Source organism: Corvus hawaiiensis, chromosome 5 (genome assembly GCF_020740725.1).
Source record: "Corvus hawaiiensis isolate bCorHaw1 chromosome 5, bCorHaw1.pri.cur, whole genome shotgun sequence".
Lineage (NCBI taxonomy): Eukaryota > Metazoa > Chordata > Aves > Passeriformes > Corvidae > Corvus > Corvus hawaiiensis.
In genome coordinates this window covers 45,767,952-45,785,337 of record NC_063217.1, presented here as the reverse complement: position 1 = coordinate 45,785,337, position 17,386 = coordinate 45,767,952, and the positions used below count along the sequence as shown (strand labels likewise).

Genomic DNA, 17,386 nt, shown 5'->3' with positions numbered 1-17,386 from the left:
GTTGAGATCATAATCCGGGAATGAAGAAAGTAAATGGTCGTGAATTGCCCCACCGCGCACTTTGGAGGATGACTCCTTTTTCCGCCGGTCCCCCAGCGCTGGCGGCCTGTGCCAGACGCTGAGGGCTTCCCGAAACACGGCTGGACTCTGCGCCCAGTCACCGCTACATAGGCTTTGGGATTTTGTTTTTTTGTTGGTTGGTTTGGGGTTTTTTGGGTTTGGGTTTTTTTTTGTTTGGGGGAGGTTTTATGCCTTTTTTTCCCCCCTTCCTTCCTTCGTCCCTGGACAGCGGGGAAGCTGACCGGGTTCTCCTTTGCCTCACCCACTCTGTGACCCGGGATCACCCGGGGAAAAGCCCCACGGCACCCGCCGCAGTCGGGAGCACTGCTGGCTGCTCCAGGTGTCTGCAAACGGATAGTCGCGATAGGTTTTAAGAAAACAGCTTTTCCGTGTGTCGGGGCGATAAATAACTCTGAGCCTCTTTCCAAGCGGTTCGGAAAGCCGGCTTGCCTGCTGGGGGCCAGGACGGAGGGCTGTCCGCGCTGCTCTTCGTGACCCAGCCGGGCCGGGGCAGCTGCAAGCCCCCCGCCACTGCCTCCTCAGCCCGCCGGGGAATGGCTCCCGAGCCTCCTCGGGGGTTTTAAAGCTGTTGTCAGTGCGCTGGCGAAAGGGAGGAGATAGACTATAAATACAGCCGTCGCGGCCTTTGCTCGCCCTGAAATCTATTATTACATTTATTGCTTTGACAGAAGGGGGAAAAAAAATTGAAATCCTCGTATTAAGTCGGCTCCATAGTTTCCAGACACCCTGGAACCCCTCTTCCACGGCAGCATGTCTAATGTATTCCCTGGTGATTCTAGGCATTAATTAGTTGTTTAATAGGAGTATGACTAAAAATGTAAAAGAAGGATTAGGAGCGTGAAACGTATGTCCAGCTCCTTCCACACACTCGAGGAGGGAATGAAAATCATCCAGTATCTTATGTTTCTCCAGGAGCCATTTGCATTTCCCACCAGCTGCTCACTTTAGCCTCTCCGGGACGGACGGAGACCGCTGCCGTCCGGCGCGGAGGCGGTCGATGAACGGCGGGCGGCCCCGCTCCGCGGCCGCGCTGCCAAGGCGGGCGTCCCAGCCTTCCCTGCCCAACACACAACGGGGCTGGGGGTGTGGGGAAGATGCACACCGGCGCAAGCACTTTGCTTTTCCCGGGTAAACAAAAGTGAGAGGTAGGAACTCCGGGATCCTCTCACTCGCGCTTTTTCTTCGGATGCGAGGAGAAACTGGATTTCACCTGGCAGAGCGCTCCCAGGGATGGAAACGCAGGTAGCCAAGGACGCAGTTAGCTAATTTATTTCTCCCTAGATTTTCCCACACGATTTCATTTCTTGCGAAAGAAAGTCACCCCCTCCGCTTGGCGCGGCAACCGCTGCGGCGTCACAATCAAAGGGCTTTTCTGAGCACGCCGTGGAGCCGCGGTGCTGCCGGCTGCGGCTGGGCTTCCCCAGGAGCCGCTGACTTAACGACCCGCGGAAAACTTGGCCTCTTCCAAGGGTTCGCTTTCCCCTCCAGCAATGACTGGCTAGCCCCCTGCTCACGGCTATAAATAACTAAAACTCACTCCAGGCTGAAATAATTTAAAAATAGCCACAAAGAGATCAGGTATAGCCTCCGAGTTAGTAAAGTGCCTATTTTATTTTTGCGTGTTTCCTCTATAAACAAAGCCGCGGAAATGCTGCGAGAAAAAGCGATAGCTTTAGTTTGATCTGAATAGAGAAATCCGACTTCGACATTTTCTTAAACACGGAACACGCCGCAAAATCGAAAATAAATTTTCCCCTGGAGGCAGCTCGGTGTGCTTTGGGGAAAAGGAAGAGAGAGTAGCGTTTTCTCGCTATCGTGCGTAAATGATGTACGGCGAGTAATAGAAAGGAGCGGCAGGATTTCAGTTATCCCGGCACTGCACTACCGATACAGGCACGAACAAGAACACCCCGAATTAAAAAGAAAAAAAATCAAATATATATATATAAAAGAAGTAAGAAAAAAATGAAAAAAAAAAGTGGGTTAAAACAGGAAACCGAGACCTCTCCCAATGGGTTGCCGATCCCTCTTCACACCTGGTGCAAGGACAGCCGCCGGCCCGGCCCAGGAAACTTCGGCCACAGTTACTTGTGCCCCCCTCCCCAGCCGGGCGGAGCAGGGCGCGCCCTGCGCGGGCGCGGAGAGGCCACAGCCGTCCTCGCTCACCTCGGTTTTCCTCTGGCTACCTAGCCCGCCGCCGCGCCGCCTCCGCCGACTTTTGTCCTTCCTCCTGCCCCCTGCCCCCTTCGCGGACGGGGGCTGCCACCGCCGCCGCTGCGCCCGTGCCCGCGGAGAGCCGCGGAGCCGCCCGCCCCGGCCCGGCCCGGCCCCGCGGCGGCGGGGAGCGCTCGGCGGAGCCTGTGTGACGTCAGGGCCCGGGGAGGCGGGCGGGGCGGGGCGGGGGCGCGGGAGGGCCGGGGAAGGAGGGAGCCAGCGGCGGCTCCGCGGCCCCGCAGCCAGCGCAGGAGCCCGGCGCGGCCCCGCCGCCCCCGCCAGCCACAGGCACCAGCAGCGAGAGCAGCGAGGCGAGCAGCGCAACCGGCCCCGGTGAGTGCGGAAGGCTCGGGGGGTATCGGCGGGACGGGCGCGGGGCTACGAACCCGGCAGGTCCAGGCTCTGCGCACCCCGGGACGAGCGGTGGTATCGCGGGCCGGCTGGGCAGGGTCCTGCGGGCTCGGGTTGCTGATGTCCTCCCGGGCGGCTGCGGCCCGTCCCGCAGGGCTGTCAGCGAGGGACGCGAGCGCTGCCCCCGCGCCGCTTGCCCGCCGTGCTGGTCCCCACCTCCCCCGGCGGGGCGGGCGCCGAGGAACCGGCCGCGCAGGCAGCGCCTTCCTGCCGCGGAGACGCGGACCCGGGCGGGGGGGCGGCAGCGGCGCCGGCACGGGCTCGGGCCGCCCAAAAGCGATGCGGGCGGGTCTGCCGTGCCGGCGGCGGGGTCTGCGGCTGGGACCCACCAGCACCGCCAGCGAGAGAGCGGCGGGGCACGGCTGCCCCGCGGGCACAGCGGAGGGTAGGCCCCGCACGAAACCCCCTTTCGTTTGAGAGCCAGCGGCCGCGGGCCTCTGGCGGAAAGCCTCCCGCCAAAATCACGGACCACAGCATTTCAGGCGGTGCTGAGATCCTTGCCAGGCGACTCCAGTTTTTTGGGAATTGTGTTTTTTTTTTTTTTTTCCGAAGGAAGAGTGATAGATACCCATAAGGAAAAAAAAAAAAAATTAATCCGGTGTGACACCTCTTTCCTGTCCGCGCTCTGCAGTTGCTCCGAGCAGGTTGCTGCTGAGAGGGCCCGGCCGTGGAGAAAGGGAAGGTCTCACGGCTGGTGCGTTTGCTGGGGCTGTGGGCCGCGCAGAGGTTCGGAGGTATTTAAATCTGGGTACTCGGAGAAGGGGAAGTGGAAAAACAAGTGAAGTTGCTTTCGTTTGAGTCGCCGGGCTGGAGACAATGGGAAAACGCTCCCCTTGGCCCCGTGCTGCGAAGTGCCTTGCAACAAAAATTAAGAGGATACGGAGAGGAGAAAGGGAAAGGAGCAATACGGGCGAGGAAGGAATAATAATTCGTCCGAGAGAGGCACTTTTCTCCGAGGAGACCGGCATTTCAATAGAGAGGAAAAACTTCCCGTCGGTGGCGGTGCGTGTACGTGGGGGGAGCTGTGTGTACCCACTCGTGAGATAAATCAGCCGTAGAGGCAGGCCGCGAGGGAGGGCATTTGTCACGCAGGACTAATCTTGACGGAGACCGATCCCGAAATAAGGACCATCGGCGAAGAATTAAGGTTCTCTTAATCACCTTCCCGATTAATTTAGGCACTGCTCTGTGCTAGGCCCGGCTGCTGGAGGGAGCAGAGTTCCTCTCTGGCGTCGTTCAGCTGGGAATATAAATCGCCATGTCACGATATGACCCCGAGGAATCCCGATAACTGCACCTTCCCCTTTCCTTTAAACCCCCCCTCTTTTCCTTTTTTTTTTTTTTATTTCCCCCCCCTTTTCTCCCCTTTTTTCACGGCCTTATCCTGCCTGCTCGGCAGAGGGTGGCAGGGCCGGGGGCCTTCTCGGTAGGTGCTGCGTCTGGCGCTGCTCATCCCAAACATGCCTCGGCTCCAGGCCGCCGGATTTCTAAGCACCAGCTAATAATGCGCTCGGTCCAGACATTAAAAAAGAAGCGAAAAAGAAGAAGAAAGATTACCGAAATGATGGTGACATGCAAATTTCCCCTGAAATTATCATAAGTAAACATTTGAAGCCTGGACTAATAAAATCCCATCTGTGTTACTTCATATCGAGTTAGTAGAGAGCTGTGATAATGAATTTTGTAATATCTCACGAACAGACATCTCAATCAGGCACTAATCCTGTGATTTTACTGCCCGACCTCTCAGATAGAAGGAGGCGGCGGTGGCGGCCGGGGAGCGCGGAGGCGCAGCCGCTGCCGCGCAACTTCCGCCGCGGTGGGGGAGCGGCTGCTGGTACCCGCTGCCCTACGGCACCCCTGCCGCCGGGATCCGCCTGTCCCGCGGCAGAGCACGGTGACGAGGTTAGGGGACTCTCCTACACGTCCCCAAATATCTGGAGGTGGAGGGAGGCCGGACGGTCCGACGGGCTGGGAAACAGCCACGGGTGTTTGCGCCTGTCCTGTGGTGTGATTTATGTGGGACCCAAGGTTGACGCAGGGAGAGGGGACACTCTGCGTATATCACTGGAGAAAGGTGCGGGATCCAGCCCGCATCATTGCGACGTAGCTCCCGGGGCGGCTAGGTTTCGGGTTTTGGCATGTATTTTTCAATCCCAAAATAATTGTTTTAAAACTCCGGTGCCTTCATCTTTTGCAGATAACGGGTAATGGAGTCCAACTGCCGCAAACTTGTCTCCGCCTGTGTTCAGCTAGGTAAGAGACACCACCAGCGCGCCGGGCCGGAGGCACAGCTGCCCTGCTGCCGTGCGGAGCGGTGCGCGGGTGTGGAGCCAGGCGGGCCGGCCCCCGGAAAGCGGCGCCGCCTCCGCGAAGGGCTGCGCAGCGTCGGGCGCTGACCACCCACCCACCCAGTTACCTCTTCCCTGTCCCCCCTGGCCCGTGTCCCCGTCCCCAGGGGTGTAGCCCCCCGCCGTCGAGCGACTTTTTTCTGGGAAGGCGGACATCCAAAGGGGGAGATCAGCGAGGCGCCGGAGGGCGGCGCGGAGGCCGCCGGCAGCACGGTGTCCGAGCGGCCGCCCCCCGGTGCCGGTGACACGCGGCGGCCCCTCCGCGCCGCTCCGCGGGAGCGCTGCGGGGCGGCGGCGGCAGCGCCTGGTCGGGCCCGCCTGCGCGGCGCCAGGGCGCCCTCTGCTGCCCGCCGGCGGCGCGCTGGGCGCCGGGTGCCGCCTGCGCCTGGAGGTGCGCGGCCGCGGGAGAGGGAAGGGAAAGGGCAAAGGGGGTGCGCGCACCCCCGCGGCTGCAGCCGCGCATCAACTCCCGCCGCCAGCGCGTGTCCCCCAAAAAAGCATCGCTGTCAGCGCGCCGTTTAGACATCCGCAGCGTCGCTCTCGTATTTATTTTTATTTTCTATTTTTTGACACCACCCCCTCGCCCGTAAACAAGCCGCCAGCCCTCTCCCGCCCCCAGAGGTAGGCACCCCCACAGCGCCGCGTCTGCAGGCAGAGCGAACTCCTGCCTCTCTTCCCTTGCCCATTTCAGGGGGTCTGACAGGCGAGCCCGAAGGGTGGTAAAGAAAAACAGCAATGCAAACATATTACAAAGAAGAAAACAAGCGCTCTGTATTTCGAGAGACTGTTTAATCCAAGATAAACGTAATTTTGTTTAAATAAAATACATTAACCTGAATTAATAATACAGGAAACTAGAGTGAATTAATAATGCACGTATTCCTGGTCTCGTGGTTAAACACTTCCTTGTAAGAATACTGTATTAACCCTGTTTGGCCAAACAGCTCGCTATTTCTCAAATAACATCCAATGATTTCAGGAGAGGCCACGTCCCCTTCCCGAGTCCACCCGCCCCCGGGGACTTTAAACAGGATTTGCTAGCTGGACATCAAAACCCCTAGAAGAAGAAACGCTTAGGCTAAGGGAAGGTTAGCGAGCAAAATCCGGGGTAATTCCAAACGCCAAAGTATTACGAGCCGATAATTTTTAATCCCGGAAACATACACGATATTAAATTGTGCACAAATAGGCTTTACCAGAGTCTGGCACTTTTTCCCTCGGCCAGTAATAAGTGTTAAATAATGTGGAAAGGAAGGGTGACATTGCTTTATATATGGTTTGCAAATAAGAAAGGCCTTTTTACCCTCCCCTGCCTTTTCTTCCTGATGAACAGGTGGTCTTAATCAAAGCCCTTAGCACGATCTAATGGGAAAGTGGGGACCTTTCTGATATAATAAATTTATGAGCCCCTTCCAAGTCAGCTTTATTCGACTAAGTATTTATAAAAGTAATATCCACATATGCTCCCTGACATGGTAACTTTAACTTCCTCTGCCGAGAAACAAATGGTTATTTTCTTAAACATCAATTATGAACCTGGATTATTGTAGTACACGCAAAATTTCCTGCCTTGTTACCATACCAGCCGGTCTGTTTTTTACTCGCCGGGCTGCAGGGGAAATTGCTATCTAAACACCTTTAATGCCATTAATTAAAATATACGTCCGAGTCCAAGAAGCAACGCGGTGTTGCCTGACCATTAAAACGTTCCCATTTACGGAGAAGGGAAAGCGCGACGACCTCGGATACGGATATATCCCTGCAGATATGGGAATATATCCCTGCAGATGTGGGGACCAACCCTGTGTGCTGCCTCAGTCCCTGCCTCTGTGCGACGGATAATGGCAAGTCCCGAGACGCCCTGAACTGTTCGGGCGGCTTGCTGTAAATCGTAGAAATCACGGGTGTTTTCTCGTGATACCGGAGGGATTTTTGGGTCTTGGCTTTGATTTGCTTAAAATCGCGCGATACGCGTTGATTTTTGTCTTATCTGACCGTAAGGACGTCATGCTTTTGGGATTTACTTTGCAAAAAGTCTGATCCTTGGGGCTGGCTGGCGGGGGAGGCGGGGAAGGAAGCAGGGGTGATTGTGGAACCCCCTCTGTCGCAGTTCGTCTTTGGAAATTACGAAGGCGGTGAGGTAATTTCGCGAGATAGGCACCGTCGGTGGCCACGAGGAGAATGATCGCTAACTAGAGCCACTGGCACTAATAACAAAACATGCGACTGTTTGGTCAAATCGATGGTTCTACGAAAGGAGGAAACGAAATTCAGTAGGAGACGCTCCAAAATGACACGGCATGCCGGGTTCCCGCGGGGAATGGGGCGCGGAGGGGGAGGGTTATTCCAGAAGATACGAGTCCGTGGCCACGCCGAGGAAAGGAAAATGGGAAAGTATGAAAATATTATTGCAGCCTAGAGTGTCAAACGCAGCCCGGAGGGTGTCAGGTTTCTTCAGAGAGACGGGAATATTGCTGATGGGTGACCAGTCCCACAAAATCAGGAAAACTTCAGCACATGCTTCAGCAGACCCACGGCACACGTAAATGGTTGTCAGTGGTGGGTTTATCTGAATAATTTTTATGCAGGGAAAGGATGCTTAAGCTATTTGTGTGTACGTGTATATAGATATATGTAATCTATACGATTTTTTAGGTCTGTGAATTCTGCTTAGGGAGTCCTTCCTTGTAATCGATAATCTGGGTGAATCTGCTGAAACAGCAGCTTCCAGCATAAAATGTTGAAATTACATTCCGTTTTATATCACCATTCAGCATTCCAAATGGATTGTTTCAACTCTACCGCCAAAAAAAAAAAAAAAAAAAAAAAAAAAAAAATTGGTCTGAATATTCCGTAACTGAACATTTCTTTTTCAAAAACAAAAACTTTAAAACCTAACGCTGATTCAGCTTTCCATTCAGACCCTTTGAAGGCACTGCAGCGTGCAAAGCAAAGGTCGCCGGTGCCTTTTTTGAGCCCGGGACGAGGTGGGCGCGCAGCCTCTGCCCCCGCGGGAGGGAGCCAGAGCGGGCGGGCCGAGGCGGAGCCGGAGCGTCGCTGCCGCCGCTGGGCCGCCAGGCAGAGCCGAGCGACACCCTCCCCTCCACATAGCGTGGCCAAATTTGTCCCCGGAATTGTGACCCGAGACGTGGAGCCGGGATGTCCGCTATCCGAGGCTCAAGCACCCCGCTGGTGCGCTGGCCCTGCGGGGCGCCGCGGAAAGTGCGCGCCTCGTCCCGCGCCCCCCGCCAAGCGCAAATTAGAAGTTATTTATTGCTCTTCGCTTATAGAATTTTCCCCCTCCGCGGTTGTCGTCTGAGAATAATATATGCAGCAGTTGTTAGCCTCACTCCAGGGAAAACTAAATGTATAACGAAAGCTTATTCGTGAGTAGGAATATACTAACGGAACAATCTGATGTCTTCTTAATCCTATGTAAAAAGCTCTGTAGTCTTCCTAATATTGACTGAATGGGTAATTAATGGCTCTTCATCGAGGAGAATACCCGGTAATCCAAGATAGGCGAAAGACAACAAGCCAAAGGTAAAAGACAACAGGACTAGTTGGAGGCTCTACATAAGAACCAATTTATCCATTTAGGAAAGTATTACGCCTAGAAACAAAGATCTCGTGAGGAGATAAAGGAAAAGTGGGAAAATAAATACCCGCAGTAGGTCTGGCCACCCTCCGGCACCCCCAGCCGAGCCGCTCAGCTCCCGGTCCTACTCTCGGCCCTCCCGCCTCCCGCACCGGGGAGGACTCCGGGCATCCCGGGTGAGCTCAAAAAACTGTGAAGGGAAAAAAAAAAAAAGACACACACACACACGTACAAAAACCCCAAACAAACAAACAAACAAACGGGGAAAAAACCACACCAAAAGTCCCACGAAATTAAAAAGGTGAAGCGGAGAGGGAGCAGCCCCGATGCCCCATTTTTCGCAGGCAGCGGATGCCTCCCAGCCCACCGGGGCGCATCCCCGACGGGCCCTGCAGTGCAGGGCGAAAGGGGAAGAGAGCAATTCCCAAAATATTTTGGGGGTTTTATTTGGAGATAGCAGCCACACGCTGCAGGCGTGGACAGCCGGTACACGGGTGAGCTGGCGGGGATGGCTTCGTGGTCAGGACCCGAACCCGAGAGGCGATGGGAGCTTCCACCAGGAAAAAAAAAAAAAAAAAAAAAAGAAAGAAAAAAATTTTAAAACACTTGACATTTTAATTGAAACCTTTACCGCTAATATATTACCTGGGTGACTACAATTAGGTTGTTTTTCGGTTGGCTGACAGCTTTTAAAATATTATTTCACTTGGGAAATAAAAGCTTCATCTCAGATTATAGGTGGGTATTTTTGGATTTACGTGATTTATGGTCACCATGACAACTAATGCTGTGTGGTAGCTCCCCTCCTGCCCGGGCTGGGGGAGTTTTAATCAAAGGCACGTAAGGAAATGCCGACAGCCTCTCCCTTTGGGCTGCCGGGGCCCGGGCCAGTGTTGTGCACTCCTTTTCGGGGCGCGGGGGCGGCTGGAGGGTCTGTCCCTGCCTGTGATTGTGGGACGCGGGGCTGGAACTAGGGAAGGTGTGAAGAGGGCGGTGCGGTGGCCGGGCCCTTCTCCTCCTCTCCCCGTTCCCTGGGGAAGCGCGCCGGGAACGGCCTGCCCCCGTCAAATGTCCCAAGACGGCGAGGCTGCGGCTGGCGGGCACCGGCGGGCACCGGCGCTCGCCCTGAGTGGGCATAAAGCGCGTAACAAGCACTCTGCGCCCCGCACGCGGGAGGGACTTTCCGTTTCGAGTCGCGGCAGAAGAAACCAGCATTGCCCCAAAATGACTGAAGAAAAATGAAGGGAAAAAAAAAAAAAAAAAAAAGTGGTGTTGGGTGTCATCTACGACAGGGATGCATTGCCCTGTCTGAAAAAAAAAACGGATAGGAGGAGATACCACCATATCACCTCTCCCTCTGGCTCCCCCTCCCCAGGGCTTTGCACACTTGTTATAACCCCGACGTGGGGGCTGGAGAGGGGCAGCGCCCCCTCCCAGGTGTCCGTCGCAGAGAGGGCGAGGCTGCGCCCGCTCGGCCGGGGCTGGGGCAGCCCCCTGCCCGCGGTCTTGGCACGGCCCCGCCGTGGGGAAAGGCCGGGGGGGGGGGGGTGGTTCTAGGTGCGGGACCACAGAGGTAGCGAGAGGTTAAGAAGAAACTGGGATATGATTGGTAAACAAATTGTGCAGAATGGAGCTGGAATCATATTGACTTAGTTATAGGTCATCTGCTGCCGGTGCAAAGGGAGGAAATATTTACTTTACACATATACTTTATGATCTTGGGGGAATTAGAGGAAATTCAATAAGAAAACGGCTAGAATCATTTAAAACCCCCTATTTAAAAGACTTAAGCAAATTAGAGTCTTATCAGATTAAAATCCACTACAAATGTAAGAGCATTGTCTCCATCGAAACGCTGTGGGGTCTGAGGAAAGAGATTCTTTGCCAAATCTCAGGGATAAAAACACGTCATTTAAACACCAGATAATGAGCAGAATGTAAATTAATTTAACCTTCTTTACTAACAGGCTGCGAAAGTAATATGTATAGTTTAGCGATAACTAAGATTGCGATGGGTGATACGTACCTCGAACGAGAATCAGCGACTAAGGAAGACCCTTGAGGGAGGGAGGGGTGGGGGGGTTGTGGCGGACGGGATGGGAACGGGATACAGAAAAGTTTGGGCGCTGGGATGCGCATGTGTAAGGCCACATCAAGAGGAAGCTTTCGGTAACTTTTCAGTACCAGTGACCAGCCAGATAAATTGAAGATAGAGAAATAAACCTGCATTTTCTGCTCCTGGGCTCCTTCGGAATCCCCATCCCTACCACGGCCACGACTCCCCCGGGGAAGTGTCGGCTTTGCGGGTTAGGGCTCGGGGACAGCTCCTCTGCCCCAGGAGGACCTGACCAGCAGGGGAGGACAACCTGTCCCCGCCTTAGACGCGTGTGAAACAGCCCCGCTCCTCCTTTCTCCTGCTAACCACGGGACCGCAGCAGCCTCATTCCGGGGCTATAAGCGGTCCCACGAGCGGGGACTGCGGGACAGTGTAGCCCGTCCCTCTACTGCCGGGCGAGGGGTCAAGTACTGTCCCCAGACCTCGGAGAGGGGTGTGAGAGGTTTGTATGCCGGCGCCCGGCCCGGTGTGGGACTCGGCCAAACTCTGTGAACGGCTTGCGTGGGCGCGGGATCGTGGGCTGCTCCGGGCGCCCCGGGGCGCGGGACGGTTCTTCCGGGTGCATACCGAGAGGGGGGAATGGTCCCGCAGATTACTGTGCGAGTAAGTTGCAAAACCAGGGTGGAAAAGCCTCCTTGGGGGCTAGCTTTTGGGAAGCCGGTTACAGGGAAGGGGCGGGAATGGCAGAACCGAGGAGAGGATTTTTCCCCCGTGTTCTCCGCCTTCAGTGCGGTCAGAGGAAGAGCAGGAAGCCGGCGAGTGCGGGGGCTACAAAAGATCGTGAACCTACGAGCGCGGTGTGAAGCTTTCCGTAGCTGTGTCTCAGAGGGGAGGTTGTTGTCGTTTGTGTTTAATTGTCGCTGTTATCAGCACAAGGTCCGCCGTCTAACCGGCCGCGCCCCCGTCCCATTTATTTTCCACCCCCTCCATAAGGAGGGAAACGGGCTTTCCTCCACCCTGCTGCAGCGGCTCTGGGTGTGCCGAGCTCCCCGCTCCTCACCCCCGCAGGTCCGGGAGTGCGGCGAGGCGCGGAGCGGACGCGCTCGGAGCCGCTCCGACGGGGTGCCCCGTGAGCCGGCTGCGGAGGCCGGGCTCTCTGGGCGCGAGTACCGCCGCGGGGCACACCGGGCGGAGGTTTTGGGAGGGGGGCGGGTGTGCCCATCACCGGGAGAGAGCGGGGGGCGGCGCGGGGCGCGCAGGGCCGCGCGGGCGGGGCGGGGCGCAGGCGGGGCGGGGCGGGCGGTGAAGGGGCGGTGCGGGGGCGGTGCGGGGCGGGGTGGGTGACGTGCGGCGCGGGGAAGGCCGCCGCCGGTTTAAGATGTCAGGCCAAGAGGGAAGCGGCTGAGCTGATGCGGTGCGGGGCCGGCCGCAGCGCGGGTCCATGCGCGGGCAGCGGAGAGGAGCGCCCCGCGGAGCGCCGCCGCGCCTCGCCGCCCCCGCCCCGCGGAGCCCCGCGGCGGGCCGGGGGCCGCCGGCCGGGGAGCAGCCGTGTCGCCGTGACGGCTCTTACAGGACCGGACTCGCCCGCTCTCCTGTCGCCGCCGCCGCGCCCCCCCAGGCGGCGGGGGCTTCGAGGCTCGCCGTGCCTCCCGGGCTCTAGTCGAACGTCGCCCGCCCCGGCGCGGCTTCCCGGCCGGCAGCCCTGACCCCCGGAGCGGCGGGACTGCTCCGCGTCCGCGGAGGGGGCGCTGCGCGGACCCTCCTACACGTACCGACACCTATAGACACACGCACACCTTCTCCTATCGACCCCCCAGGCGCGCACGTAGACTTTGGCGTCCTTTTGCCGATGAACTGCATGAAGGACCCGTTAAGCCTGGAGCGCCTCGGAGCCGGGAATAAGCTGTGCTCCTCCTCACCTTCCTCCTCCTCCTCCTCTTCATCATCCTGCCATCACCACCAGCCCGCGCTGACCATGGCGACGGCGCTGGCGCCGGGGCAGGCGCGCTCCTCCCTGGAGTCCGCCAAGCACCGGCTGGAGGTGCACACCATCTCCGACACCTCCAGCCCCGAGGCCGCAGGTAAGAGGGGGTGAGAGGCAGGGACCCCAGCCCGACGGGCGCCCCGCCGCCCTGTCCTGCTCCGGCCCGGCTGGCAGCCCCGGGGACCGCGATGCTCCGCCGCCCCTCTGCCCGGGAGCATCCCGCACCCGGGCCGAGATGCGTTTCGTGGTTTTTCGCGTGCGGTGTCTGTGTGTCGGCGTATAGGAAGATAATGACATGTGTAAGGAGAGGAGAACAGCATGTATACTGGTATCCGAGTTACATGGATACAGATCGGCAAATAACGTGGGGGTTGATGGGAGAGTAATATCGACACAGACGGACAAATAGGGGTATATACGGACAAAGAATATTTTTACAGGCGGGCGAATAATATGGGTGTAGATAAGCAAATAAAACGAATTACGTGTATGCAGACGGGAGAGTAGTATGCATGCACATAGGCAGAAAGCTCGCATACGGAGAGGCGGCTCCGTCCCGCTGTCCCGGCGGTGGCTGCTCCACCGGGAGGAGCCGCCCGTGGGTGTCCGCGGGGCGCGGAGGGGCCGCGGCGGCGGGAGGCCGGCGCGGGTTAATCATTACAGCATCGAGTCGCGTTCGGGGCAGTCTGTGGGATCCAGTAGCACTGGGGACAAGCTTTCGCCCGGCCGCTGGAGAGGAGGCTGAGGCGCCCTCGTTTTCCGCTTTGTTTTTTTTTTTGTTTCCCCCACTTACAGAGAAGGATAAGAGCCAACAGAGCAAGAACGAGGATGCGGGGCCCGAGGACCCCTCCAAGAAGAAGAGGCAGCGGCGGCAGAGGACTCACTTCACCAGCCAGCAGTTGCAGGAGCTGGAGGCCACCTTCCAGCGGAATCGCTATCCGGACATGTCCACCCGGGAGGAGATCGCCGTCTGGACCAACCTCACCGAGGCCAGGGTTAGGGTAAGTCCCGACACGGCACCCCGGCTCAGAGCAGCGGGGGTCAGGGAGGGTTGGGAAAGGGAAGGAGGGCTGAAATGTTTGCAGCTGCTTTCGATTTCGGCATGTATGTAAACTTCAGAGCCTTTGCACAAAAGCAGGGCAGAGCAGGACATTTCTGTCAAAGCGAGACAGATTGGGATCTCTCTGTGTGTCTCTGAAATATGGTTTGCTGCACGTTTCGCCCTCACCGTGCAATGCGTCCCGCTCCTTTTGATCGAAACGCTAATGAAAACATAAGCCAAGAAAGCAACTTGGAACAGGCTGCAACCTGCGCTGTCTCTAATGAGAAAAAGATGTAAAATACACAAGAGCCTTTGCTTCACTCCGAGGCACTCCCAACGTGCCCTTCCTTGCATTTTCTATTTCTTTGGGTTTCACAATTCGACGAGCGTCTCTCTCCACCCTCTACCCCCCTCTGAGATTTATGGGACCATCGCGGCGCTGCAGAGATACCACGGCCGGGTCCTGCTCGCCTGCAAACGCCGCGCTGGGGGGAAAAAAGAAAAACAACAAACCCCAACGCACGCACACAAAAAGAAGCCTATAAGTGGGCCGAACCTCCAGATTTTCGGAAATCCCACATAAATCCTCTCCCCGAGGTCGCTTGAGGAAAGCGAGACAGTGAGAACCGGGGGCGGCAGTGAGCGGGGCCGGCTCTCAGCCCCAGGCCGGCGGTGCTGGCGCCGGGGCAGCCAGGCGGCGGGAGCGGGGCCCGGCCGAGGCCGGTGTCCTCCGGGAGCACGAAGCGCTGTTGGTGGCGGCGCGGCTTCCGCGGAAGTTTTTGTATGGGTCCGCGCAGTGCCTCCAGACGGGGCCCGTCCCCGTGGTGCCCGGGCGGCCCCCGCCCGACTCGACCAGGGTGGAGATTACCACAAACACCCCGGGGCCGCGGTGGTTTCAATACACACGGTAAGGCGGCTGCTGGCGGCTGCCCGACGGGTCAGACACCCCGATGTGGATTGGGAAAGGGCACGTTTTTCCCATTGTCTGTGGGGAGGGTCCCTTAGATCTCATTTAGCACGTTGTTAAATGGTGATTTTTTTCCTTCTTTTTTTTTTCCTCCCCTTCCCCCCCCCCAAAGAGCAGTCGAACAAGTTTGTTTAGAAAGTGGTTTTCGGTTCTGGAAGCTTTCACGCTAGAGGAACTTGCAGCTTTAACAAACTGAAGCGACGATTTATTAGTTGCTGGCTTCCCCCTCCTTTCCCGTACCATCGCCTTAAATATTCCGCGGGTTTCCAGGCGTTTTACTCTCGGTTTTGCACTTTTGTATTTTTCCTGGATGGCTTCAGTACGGAAAAAGCCAGGAGAGAAGGAGGGGGGGGGGGGAAACCCCAAGAGAGAAATGAAGGGGCGGGGGGCAGGAGACAAGACAGAGAATAAGAAGGAAGCGTTGGCCTCTGTGGCGCGAATTAGAGCATCACAAATTATGTGGAGGGCTTCAGGGGGATTGGGAGGGGGGACGGGGGGGCTGTGGTAAGAGTGGAATGATGCGGCCATGAATCTGCCTTGCTAAACCCGGGCGGCCCCGAGGATGCTCGGCTGTCCGGCAGCGCATCCCTGCCCCGGCCCAGGGCAGGGTTCCACAGAGGAGGAGGTGAACCTATATATGTGGAGATATATTAATATATATATATTTATTCGTATACCTTTTTATATATAACTTCTATAGGGACAGGCTCGGCTGTTGCCCCGAGAACCTGCAAAGGGCTGCGGCGGCGGTGGTGGTTCCTGACTAACTCGCATCTCCCTCCCTCCCTCTCCCCCCGTTTCCAAAGGTTTGGTTCAAGAACCGCAGAGCCAAATGGAGAAAGAGAGAAAGGAACCAGCAAGCCGAGCTCTGCAAAAACGGCTTCGGTCCGCAGTTTAACGGCCTCATGCAGCCCTACGATGACATGTACCCCGGCTACTCGTACAACAACTGGGCAGCCAAGGGCCTGACCTCCGCCTCCCTCTCCACCAAAAGCTTTCCTTTTTTCAACTCCATGAATGTCAACCCTCTGTCTTCTCAGAGCATGTTCTCCCCTCCAAACTCCATATCCTCCATGAGTATGTCTTCAAGCATGGTACCTTCTGCAGTCACCGGGGTGCCCGGCTCCAGCCTCAACAGCCTGAATAACTTGAACAACTTGAGCAATCCCTCCCTAAATTCTGCAGTGCCAACGCCAGCCTGTCCTTATGCTCCTCCAACACCTCCGTATGTTTATAGGGACACATGTAACTCGAGCTTGGCGAGTCTGAGACTTAAAGCCAAGCAGCACTCCAGTTTTGGCTATGCCAGTGTGCAGAACCCCGCTTCCAACCTGAGCGCTTGCCAGTATGCGGTGGACAGACCCGTGTGAAATATCCAAGTAGGAAACACTGCGTGGGAATCCCTCCCCATTTCCCGCAGAGACTGAGAATTTCACTAGAAAGTAATGGGCACTAGAGAGAAAAAGAAAGGAGGAAAAATCAGAGGCAGAGAGGAAGAGAAAGAGAGAGAGGAGGAAAAAAAAAGAGGAAACCACTGAAATAAGATAGTTCCTTTGTTTTCAAAGGACCTCCTACAGATTCTGAGATCTTTCTTTCACTAAGAGTATTTCAACAGTTACAAGGACATATATATATATATATATGGACAAATGTTTGACTGGATATGATATGACATTTTAATGTTACTATAAGCTTGTTATTTTTTAAGTTTAGCATTGTTAACATAAAAATGACTGAAAGGATGTATATATATCGAAATGTCAAATTAATTTTATAAAAGCAGTTGTTAGTAATATCACAACAGTGTTTTTAAAAGGTTAGGCTTTAAAATAAAGCATGTTACACAGAAGCGATTAGGATTTTTTCGCTTGCGAGCAAGGGAATGTATATACTAAATGCGACACTGTATGTTTCTAACATATAATTATTAAAAAATTGTGTGAATATCAGTTTTAGAATAGTACCTCTGGTGGATGCAATGATGTTTCTGATATTGCAATGTAAAACATGCCCTGTGTATAACATTTCGTACAATATTATTGTTTTACTTTTCAGCAAACATGAAAAAAAAATGTGTTTTATTTCATGGGAGTAAAATATACAGCATACAGTTCTGTCTGGATTTTTTATTTACTGAGCCAAGCTGTGCAGCAGCAACTAGTCTGCCATGATTGACTGATAGTTGACACTGGATCTCATTCTCTGGCAACTCGGGGTAGTACTTTTGCAATACAAATAAATGCTGGCATTTTTTTTCCGCATTAAAAAAAAATATCCCTCGTACTAACGTTGCATACTAGAGAAACATGGGACTTGGATCTCTTGGGTCCATTTTTTCCTCTGCGCAGCCCCGAGAAAATGGATTATTTGCCATCATTGAACTCGAGAATTACCAGCCACAAAGTTGCTGCATCTCGAGCATAAATTTGTCCTGCTGTGAAGGAAGCTTTTATTACATTAAAGAAAAGGGAGTGGGAGAGGAAAAAAAAAAAAAGGGAATTTTAAGAAGCCAGCTTGCAAACAAACTGCTCCGGTTCAAAATAATCTGTCCCCTTTGCCGCCCCCTGCGCTCACCTTCTTTCCCTTTAGCGGGGAGATCCTTCATGTAATATTACATTTCTATTTCCAAATCCCCCTTTCAGACATGAAGAGAAACAAAGAGCAGCCCAAATAACCACAACC

At 55.5% G+C, this 17,386-nt stretch overlaps 1 protein-coding gene across 2 annotated transcripts; it reads left to right on the top strand.

The window, feature by feature from the left end:
• The first annotated feature begins 2,523 nt into the window (after window positions 1-2,523).
• PITX2 (paired like homeodomain 2) lies at window positions 2,524-16,814 on the top strand. 2 transcript variants are annotated; one of them, XM_048305137.1, is made up of 5 exons: window positions 2,524-2,628; window positions 4,907-4,962; window positions 12,529-12,792; window positions 13,491-13,696; window positions 15,511-16,814. In XM_048305137.1, exons 2-5 carry the CDS (start codon window positions 4,917-4,919, stop codon window positions 16,072-16,074), a joined length of 1,080 nt encoding a protein of 359 aa, XP_048161094.1. In that variant the 5' UTR covers window positions 2,524-2,628; window positions 4,907-4,916; the 3' UTR covers window positions 16,075-16,814. The 2 variants fall into 2 exon arrangements, with proteins under 2 accessions (XP_048161094.1, XP_048161095.1); XM_048305138.1 differs by lacking the exon at window positions 12,529-12,792.
• The last annotated feature ends 572 nt before the right edge of the window (window positions 16,815-17,386 follow it).